The sequence below is a fragment of the Littorina saxatilis genome, linkage group LG15 (assembly GCF_037325665.1).
Source record: "Littorina saxatilis isolate snail1 linkage group LG15, US_GU_Lsax_2.0, whole genome shotgun sequence".
Lineage (NCBI taxonomy): Eukaryota > Metazoa > Mollusca > Gastropoda > Littorinimorpha > Littorinidae > Littorina > Littorina saxatilis.
The window spans coordinates 37,275,323-37,285,611 of NC_090259.1; the positions used below are offsets into that span (position 1 = coordinate 37,275,323).

Consider the following 10,289-nt stretch of genomic DNA (forward strand, 5'->3'; position numbering starts at 1 on the left):
GATCGGCCCAAGCACTGACCCTTGAGGCACCCCGCATTTCACAGTCTCCTCAGTAGATATTTTACAGTTTAGGGCAGTATATTGAGATCTGTCCTGTAAATAGGAAGCAAAAAAGTTACACACTGAACTGTTTCTGAGATACAACTGCAATTTCTGCAGTAAAATTGAATGATCAACAAGATCAAACGCTTTTTTAAAGTCGAGAAACACAGCACCACTGATTTCAGATCGGTTTGTTGCAGACAACCAGGTGTCGCATAGCGTGGTAAGGGCGCTGTGACAAGAGTGATTTGTTCGAAAACCAGATTGAAATTGATGGAAAAGGTTTCTGCTTTCAATGTACACGAGCAAATGTTTGTGAATGTGTTTTTTCAATGGTTTGGATAAAATGGGTAACAAGGAAATGGGTCTAAAATTATTGGGGTCGGAAAAATTTCCGCCTTTATGGAGTGGAATTACTTTTGCTCTCTTTAGTAAACTAGGTACAGTATTTTGCTTTATGCAGAGATTATACGCATAGGTGAGTGGCTCCACAATATATGGTAGAGCTAATTTGGCCAAGTAAGGAGGAATCTTGTCAGGACCCATGGACTTTTTATTCTCAAGGCCTTCTAGCGCCTTACCTACCTCATGCACAGCCATGTCAGGAATAGTGAAAAAATCGTCTGGGTTACATTTGTCATTGCAGTAATCATGTAATTTTGAGAGAGAGACTTCAAGGTCAGAATCAGGACTGTCGCATTTTGCAGATTCATTTAGCCTATTGGCAAGGGACAAAAAATGGTTATTAAAATCTTCAGGGGAGATGGTTGTGGCAGACCGATTTGAGTTCTGTTTAGATTTACCTAATATGTTATTAACAGCACGCCAAACAGTTGCAATATCTTTCTTGTCCTCGATTAATGTATTAAAATAATTTGCTTTTGCTTGACGTGTTAATTCTGTCACTTTATTCCTTTGTTTCTTAAAATCAGACTTCATGTTGTTTGCTTTGTAAAAATCACGCAGGGACATGGCTTCTATAATCTGTTCCGTCAACCATGGGGGAAGAGATGGATATTTCACTCTGTGGTGACGTAGTGGGGCATGCTTATCCACTATAGGATAAAATATATCTAAAAGGGCGCCCAACGCTTCGTCAGCAACAACATGATTAAACACAGAGGAAAATGGTGCTAAACTGAGATCAAAGAAGAATTTAGTTTCATCAAACGTTTTAAAGCTTCTATATTCAATAGTTGTATGGCCCTTGTGCACCGGCTTAGGTAACTTGAACGACCAAGAACAAAATATTGAACAATGGTCACTGATGCTTGAAGGTACAGTTTTCACGTTTGACACCATGGAAGTATTATTAGTGTAAATGTGGTCAATCAACGTTGATGTTGTATCAGTCAATCTGGTTGAGGTGTTCACAAGTTGATGGAATCCAAAGAGAGATGTAACTGAGCGCCAGGCTGTCTGGGTTTTATGCAAGTCTATGTTAAAATCACCAAGTAACAAAACATTGCGATTATTACATTTGATGCTATCCATCAAATCAATAAAATCGTCAGACCAAGCTGAATTGGATGCGGGATTTCTATATACAAAACCGAGGAGAAAAGAATTCGAATTCTTATAAGAAATTTCAAGCCAAAGGCATTCAATACTTTTCACTTCCAGATCAGCCCTGCGCTTAACAAACTTTGCAATGGAATCATGGACATAAACAGCAAGACCAGTATGTTGTACTTCCATACTGTCGCGTCGGATAACAGAATAGTGAGGTATCCGCAACATATCATCACAGATGCGTGAGTCCAGCCTAGTCTCTGAAATCCCAAACAAATGGGTTATGGGAGAATGGTTTTTTTTTGTTTGTTTTTTGTTTTTTTGTTATTTTTTGTTATGGGAGAATGTTGATTTAATAACACGCAGAGATCAGGAATTTTGTTCAAGAGATGATAAATGTTTAAGTGTCCGATATTCAGTCCTGCGGCTGGAGCTAGTGCCGACATGCTTATAAATGTTAAGAGTACACGCAGAAGCAGACACAATCCGCACACACTGGACGTTGTAGAGTGAAAGTTCAAGATTTGCCAGAAAAGGCAAAGTCCTTGTCGTCTACGAATTACACAATAGAGTTCTAAACAATGTGCTACGACGGGTCGATCTGACGATATGGAGAAGTGCTAGAACCGAAGGGAAAGAAACATATATAGGTTACACACTCCGAGTTCTGATTATCTTGCATATTTTCCCGAGGGTCGATTTTCAGGTATTACCGAGCCTTTGGCGAGGTAATACATGAAAATCGACCCGAGGGAAAATATGCAAGATATTCAGGACGAGGTGTGTAAGCTATTTATCCCATTACTCCGACGTTTTCATTAAAAACACTTACTTTTTCCACTAAAACCTGCCCGTGCCTGTTTTCAGCTTGCCAAAAGCCTCCGCAGTCGAAATTCATGTCAATGAATTCATGCGCAAAGCTAGTTCCCATTTGTCAGCATAATGGACGGCGTCATTCGACTTGTATGTGGACATTCAGTCATTCATATTGCTTATAAAAAGGTCTGCTGTCTGCTTTTACATTTTGAAAGTCATTTTAAAATATCCCTGTGTATATTTGACATCGGCTTTCGTTATATTCAATTCGGCATACCGGGTTTATATTTTTACCAGAATTGCGCACGATAATGGCAGCGCAACAAATTCAGTTCGGGCCGTGCTGGTTTGATCGTTGACCCAAGTCAGTTCGCATGCAGTGTTACTGTTTGTCAGTCGGGGATAGAAATGCTGGCTGTCATCGCGCTGTTCTGTTTCGGTTTTCACACGTGGATCACTTACATATTCAGTCGTCGGGTTTAGGTGAGCCAAAGCTTCAATACATCGCCTGTTGTAGACGTTACGCAATAAAGCTTTGTTTACGTATAATGGCAATTTAATCGAAGTAGTGTTTGATGTAATGTACTTGGGCCTTAAAATTAATTATAATAATAAATTTTCAGTCGCACAGAAGAATCTATATGATCGTGCCTCAAGGGCAATGTTTGTTCTTTTGCGTACTTGTAGACAATTGTCACTGCCTGTGGACATACAAGTTGACCTGTTCGATAAAATGATTGCTCCAATTTTACTATACGGATGTGAGGTATGGGGTTTTGGTTCCTGTGAACTTGCTACTAAACTTCAATTGCGTTTTTATAAAATTGTTTTCAAACTAAAAAAAATCAACTCCAAATGCTATGATATTTGGTGAACTTGGAAGATATCCACTAGATGTTAATATGAAATGTAGAATGCTTTGCTATTGGTATAAACTGATTAGTCCTATTCATAAAAATAAATTTTCAAGTATTGTGTATTGCTTTACTTATAAATTGTATATCAACAAGATGATTGAATCTAATTATTTATGTTTTATTGAAAAAACCCTAAATGAAATTGGTCTCTCTGGCCTTTGGACTTTTCAAGAAAATGTTAAATACTCAAGCGCATGGTTTAAAAAGAAAGTAAAAAGAAGCTTGTATGACCAGTATATCCATAAATGGTTTACAGAAATTGGAAAAAAATAAGGTTTTGGAATTATCGAATGTTTAAAGATATTTTTGCATGTGAAGACTATGTCACACACCTGCCATATCAGCAATGTGTTTCAATGATGAAGTTTAGAACATTAAACAACAATTTGCCTGTACAGAAAGAACGTTATCTTAACATCCCGAGGTCAGAAAGAACTTGCACCAAATGTGTATCACAAGACATAGGTGATGAATTCCATTATTTATTTGTCTGTGATTTTTTCAAAGAAGAAAGAGCTGAGTTGTTACCACCTTACTATTGGAAAAAAACCTAATGCACTTAAATTTAAACAGTTGTTTGCTACTAAGAAAAAGAAATTGCTAAAGAATATTTTGGACTTTATTAATAGAATTTGTAACTGTTTTTCGTAATTTTTTTTTTTAAATTTTTTTATTTACTATATTAGCATATATCATGATTGTATTGATTGTATTTATTGTTCAAAATGCCCCCAGGGGTTATGGACTAATAAAACTTGAACTTGAACTTGTTAAAATGTCTCAGTTCAGTTATAGAAAAGTCAACTTCGTAATGTTCATAGTTTCCCCTGGTACCCAGCTCTGGAGAAAGACCCTACTGCATGTAGTGTGGTCTTTCATTATCGGCATAAATTAATCCGCCATGACTAGACTATTGTGTAGAGGAAACATGCTGAGTCTCAGTGAATATTAAAAATATAATGGTCGAAGTTTGCGGATCATGAAAAATGCGAGTTCATGAGAAATAAACACCCCTTGCAGTTTACAGATGTAAAGGAGCAGAGGGGGGAATAAACATAATTATCCTCCTCCAAATACAATGCAGAACCCACACACTTACGCTGATTTTGCAGCTGTCGTTGTGGTGACGGAATATCGAGTTTTGCCGCTGACATTATTTCGCTGGTGCAGAGCAGAACAAACACCCACAGTTCAGGTCCGGCTTGGCTAAATTATAATTCAGTTATCGACAGCGCTAAGGTTGTAACACACAAATGCGGTGATTGTGAAGAACCGATGATTAGTTGTTTCTCGTCACGAGTCGTTGACACGTTGCTGTCAGTCACAGTTTTGTTGATCGTATCAGTAATTGTTCAAACTTTGTAGACTACGCCTGCTGTTGACATTTTGCACATATTTTTAAGACTGACGTTTTCGACTGAAAACCACATTCCATTTGTGAGAATATTTTGAACACGTTTTTCACTGATATCCGAAAACAACACTTCACTTGTGAGAATATTTTGAACACGGGTTTCCACTAACATATGATATGTAGGCTATGTATAAACAAAATAACACTCGACCCTCTTGTGAGAATACTTTACACATGTGTATTTTTTTATGACAGATATATGTCCCAAAAAACACCACTCACTCAATTTGTGAGAAATACTTGATATTTTCCACGATAGCGTTTTCGAAGTATTCCAGCTGTCTGACAGTGAAACACGGATGTTTTTTTTTTAAGTGCCGGTATTTTTTATAAATCCTCAGAAAGATAATACACGAAGGCTAGGAACACCATTCAAAGTCCTCGCACTGATTCTAACAATGTCGCTGCTGTTAATTTCATAAACTGAATTAATAATTTTTTGACTTCTCCAGCAGATTAAAGAAATCGACTAGGCTTACTCCTTTTGTCTCTGTGGCATAATCAGTCGACGTTCGATCTTTTTCTGGTCAATTCGGGTGTATTAGTATTGTGATGTTGTTTGTGTTGTTTTGTTTTCAATGTTTGTTTTTACATGATACTGACCATGCAGGTAACACACACGGAAACATGAATAGGAAACTAGACTGTCACAGTCAGAATGACATGATGATGTCAGTGTTTGCACAGTCATTTATCTCTATAGTCTTTGGGAAAAAAACAGAATTCACAGGAAATATTTAGTCGACGGTATTATCCACACAGCCTGAAGCGAAACAATATAGAATCAGACCAGTCAGTGCTGTTTTGTGTCAGTCAACCAAGCTTCTGGTTAACCGTGATTCGAACTACGACTCGACTCATATCACTGACACACTACGGCTAAAATTGTATAACAAATGCCAAACTGACTGGTCGAAAGATCGAACAGTCAAACTGTTGTTATTCAAAACGTTTCCTCGTCTTGGGACACAACGTTTCCTCGTCTTGGGACACACTCAAGGTTTGCTAGCCTACAATTTTTACTGACTCGCTATGTGCCCAGTCAAACTTGTGTGACTCGAGGAGAACTAACGCAGGTGCGTGTTACTCAGAAATATATAGAGGCAAACGCTGACTGGGGCCGATCCGTAAAAAGCGACACGTACATATTGTATAATAATGACATCAGCGAACTTCGTGCCTAAATGGAGGGTCTAGACTGACCGAAATGTACACACGTGAGCTTGAAATACAACAGCATTATGTACAATAAAAAAGAGAAAGCTTTGTCACAGTGCCAAAAGCTAAAGATACACAAACCAAGCTTACGTGGCATTGTGTTTAATAGACTTGAGTCAACAAGTTTAGTTTGAAGCCGGTTATAGTGTGTCTGTTGTTGATATTCAAATTTTTCGAATTTTATCCAGCATTTTTGTTTTATCTATGAACCTTTTTTCCATAGCAGTGGCAGTATTGTGTTCAATGAACGTAATCTGAATGATTTTTTGAATGATGAATTACAAAGCCGCAACACCAATCATATGGCAATGGTAACACTGACAAGTTCCTGAATAATAAAGTGTTTCTAAAATTAACTTTATGAAAACCCGAGAATACCTGTCGGAACATCACATAATTTCAGTGACGGAGAAACTGAAACTGACTCGTAACTACCAGCTCTCTCGCTTCAGACTGATCCCTTTTGGGTCACTTTAGAGCCAGGGAGAGAAAACATTTAATATTCTTCCCCATGAAAAAGTATACCATGCTTTTTAACTCAAGTTCAGTACACACGGCTGAGTCTAGCTAGTCAGTCACATGACAGCCTCCGCCGTAATGAAGTCAGTCTGTTCAAGTGGCGAGTTATCCCCGAGTACGCAGTAGGAGGGTCCAGCAGACTTTAATTGTGTGTCTGTGTGTGTGTGTGTGTGTGTGTTTCGACTTAACAGCTTATTGCTGGGAAACTACTGGGCGCAGTTCGTTCAAAAGTTGATACACTAACTTGATAATAGGTCCGATTGATCGTATTAAAACTTCATAATGTTACCTGGGACCTAAATGCCAAATAATCCACAAAAACGACTCTTGGCGGTGGGCGGAATTCGCGGTGGGATAGAACTGCGGTTCGGCTCATAGAACAGCCAAGCCAGCGACACCAGGCTTTGCGTGCGTGTGCCACTGACTTCGCGTGCTGCGCGACCTAATTTTAGCACCCTAGGCATTTGAGTTCACTGGCAAAATTGTCAGAGTTGGTGGCTTGGTGGCCAAAGTGATCCGGGTTCGATTCCCGGCATGGGCGGTCTATTTTTTTTTTTAAATTCTTGTTTACTATTGTTTATTATGAACGTTTTAATGTTTTATTTTACTCTAATAATTTTTTTAATTGTGTAAAATAAATAAATAAATGTTTTTAAATTTTTTTTTAATCCACGTGCACAAGACAAAAACTTTCATACTGGGGGAGCGAGCCAGTCTGAAGAGTACTCGGGTCCAGCGCGAGCGTTTTTTATCCCCGAGTACGCAGTACTAGGGTCCAGCAGACTTTAAACCCCGAGTACGCAGTAGGAGGGTCCTGCAGACTTTAATTGTGTGTGTGTGTGTCTGTCTGTCTCGACTTAACAGCTTATTGCTGGGAAACTACTGGGCGCAGTTCGTTCAAAAGTTGATACACTAACTTGATAATAGGTCCGATTGATCGTATTAAAACTTCATAATGTTACCTGGGACCTAAATGCCAAATAATCCACAAAAACGACTCTTAATGGCGGGCGCGATTCGCGGTGGGATAGAACAGCCGTTCGGCTCATAAACCGCCCAGCCAAGCCAGCGACACCACACCAGGCTTTGCGTGCGTGTAGCACTGCGCGAGGACTATACGCATTTGAGTTCACTGGCGAATGTCAGATTTGTTGGCTTGGAGGAAAGCGTTTCCGACTATGGCCAAAGAGATCCGGGTTCGATTCCCGGCATGGGCGGTCTATATATATATTTTTTTAAATTCTTGTTTACTATTGTTTATTATGAACGTTTTAATGTTTTATTTTACTCTAATAATTTTTTTAATTGTGTAAAATAAATAAATAATTTTTTTTAAATTTTTTTAATCCAAGTGATCCGGGTTCAATTCCCGGCATGGGCGGTCTATTTTTTTTAATATTGTTTTTAAATTCTTGTTTACTTTTGTTTATTATGAACGTTTTAATGTTTTATTTTACTAATTATTAATTGTGTAAAATAAATTAAAAATTTTTTTTTTAAATCCACGTGCACAAGACAAAAACTTTCATACTGGGGGAGCGAGCCAGTCTGAAGAGTACTCGGGTCCAGCGCCAGCGTTTTTTATTGTGTGTCTGTCTGTCTGTCTCCACTTAACAGCTTATTGCTGGGAAACTACTGGGCGTAGTTCGTTCAAAAGTTGATACACTAACTTGATAATAGGTCCGATTGATCGTATTAAAACTTCATAATGTTACCTGGGACCTAAATGCGAAATAATCCACAAAAACGACTCTTGGCGGTGGGCGCAATTCGCGGTGGGATAGAACTGCTGTTCGGCTAATAGAACAGCCAGCCAGCCAGCCAGCGACACCAGGCTTTGCGTGCGTGTGCCACTTCGCGTGCGACCTAATTTTAGCACCCTAGGCATTTGAGTTCACTGGCAAAATTGTCAGAGTTGGTGGCTTGGTGGAAAGCACGTCCGCCTATGGCCAAAGTGATCCGGGTTCGATTCCCGGCATGGGCGGTCTATTTTTTTTTTATTCTTGTTTACTATTGTTTATTATGAACGTTTTAATGTTTTATTTTACTCTAATAATTTTTCTAATTGTGTAAAATAAATAAAGAAATATATATATATTTTTTTAATCCACTGACGTGCACAAGACAAAAACTTTCATACTGGGGCCAGTCTGAAGAGTACTCGGGTCCAGCGCGAGCGTTTTTTATTAATCGGAATCCGTTCAGAATTAGTTATTTAACCAACCGCTGGAGTCAAATCCGTCTGGAATTACTCAAGTATTCAAAATGTAGCCTGTATAACTGTTACTTCTAAATTGAGTGCGTAAAAACGGTGCCAACACAGTGCTACGCCAGTCATAAGTGTCAATATAGAAGGACTCGGTCTGAGAGTCAGTGTTAGTCAGGTATGTCAACTGTACATTTACAATTTAACAGTTAAAACTTAAACTGCCTTTTTCATGCCGTTTTGCCAGCGTGATCCAGGTTGTCGAAATCGGTCATTTAAGACTGTTCTTGCATCATCACTGACATGTCAACTAGGACAGAGGACAGAATACCAAGTAGTCTAAAAATAGCTAGCCAATTGCTGGTGTCAGTTACGGAAATATAACAAATCTTAAAACAGAAACCGGGAATTTCCGTTTCATTTTACGCCCGATCACAAAGTTATATATACATCTCTGTGTGCCCGATGCAGTGATCAAGCATTGCTAGGTTGCATTCACCAATGGCGTACATTCATGACGGATTACACACTTCCAAGCGAGCTGAGCACAGACAGTCTGCCAGACAGCCAAACATACCCGTAGCCGCCTATCGAATACCCCTTCTTTTTCACTGCCGGACTTGTAACCCCTAAAAGCACATACACACACCCGTGGACGTCACAGGCTGAACTGACACAAACCGTCATTCACACACACACACACACACCACACACACACCGTGGTACACACACACTGTGACCCACCATACGTGATACGGCACACACACACACACACACACACACACTGTAACACACACACACTGTAACACACACACACTGACTAACACACACACACACACACACACACTGTCATTAATAACACACACACACACACTAACACACACACACACACACTGACACACACACACACACACACACACACACACAGTGTGATGCACCGTGACACACCGCACGTGACACACCGTGACACACACGTACACACACACACACACACACACACACACACACACACACACACACAGTGTGATGCACCGTGACACACCGCACGTGACACACCGTGACACACACGTACACACACACACACACACACACACACACACACACACACACACACCACAACACAACACAACAACACAAACTGACAGTGGATACCTTTGAGCACTTGGTATATAAAATCTACAAATAGAACACGCCTCATATTGCGGACCCGTGGCAAAACTATGTTGGCATTACACCCACACCACAACAAACTGTACACAGGTTATAAAATAAAATACACGAATATTCGACAGATGACAACTCGAGAAAAACTTACCTCCGCCTATGAGCTTGCACAAACTGCCAAGCAGGCCACAACAGCAACACGGCACATTTCTCATGTCGTTACTATTTTTAAACCCGGGATTCCCAGTCGATCCCAGTCGGGCGTCGAGGAACACCGCGCGGGGCTGCAAAACACGGTAAGACACGCCCACTGAGATTTGGTTCTCGTTAATATTTCTTTTTAATTTCGATAACCTACTATGCATCACAGACATACATGCTTGGCTTTTCACAGAGAGTGAGAGGAAGTTAGAGGGTGCAGGTTAAGGAAGCGGTGGTGGGGAGGATGCCGGAGAGAGATGGTGGGGGTGATGCCACACAG

The 10,289-nt window shown here is 39.8% G+C and overlaps 1 protein-coding gene across 2 annotated transcripts in view; it reads right to left on the minus strand.

Moving 5' to 3' along the window:
• Window positions 1-10,015, minus strand: part of LOC138949236 (TNF receptor-associated factor 2-like) — a 47,681-nt gene extending 37,666 nt beyond the window's left edge. The window contains exon 1 of one of the 2 annotated variants that reach the window (XM_070321013.1): window positions 9,960-10,015. Coding sequence is in view for 1 of the 2 variants with exons in the window: in XM_070321010.1 (XP_070177111.1) it covers window positions 4,387-4,441 (55 nt within the window). In the remaining variant the exon portion in view is untranslated. Of the gene's footprint in view, window positions 1-4,386; window positions 4,690-9,959 lie in introns of those variants that run through there. The other variant, XM_070321010.1, reaches the window with a different exon arrangement.
• Between the last annotated feature and the right edge of the window lie 274 nt (window positions 10,016-10,289).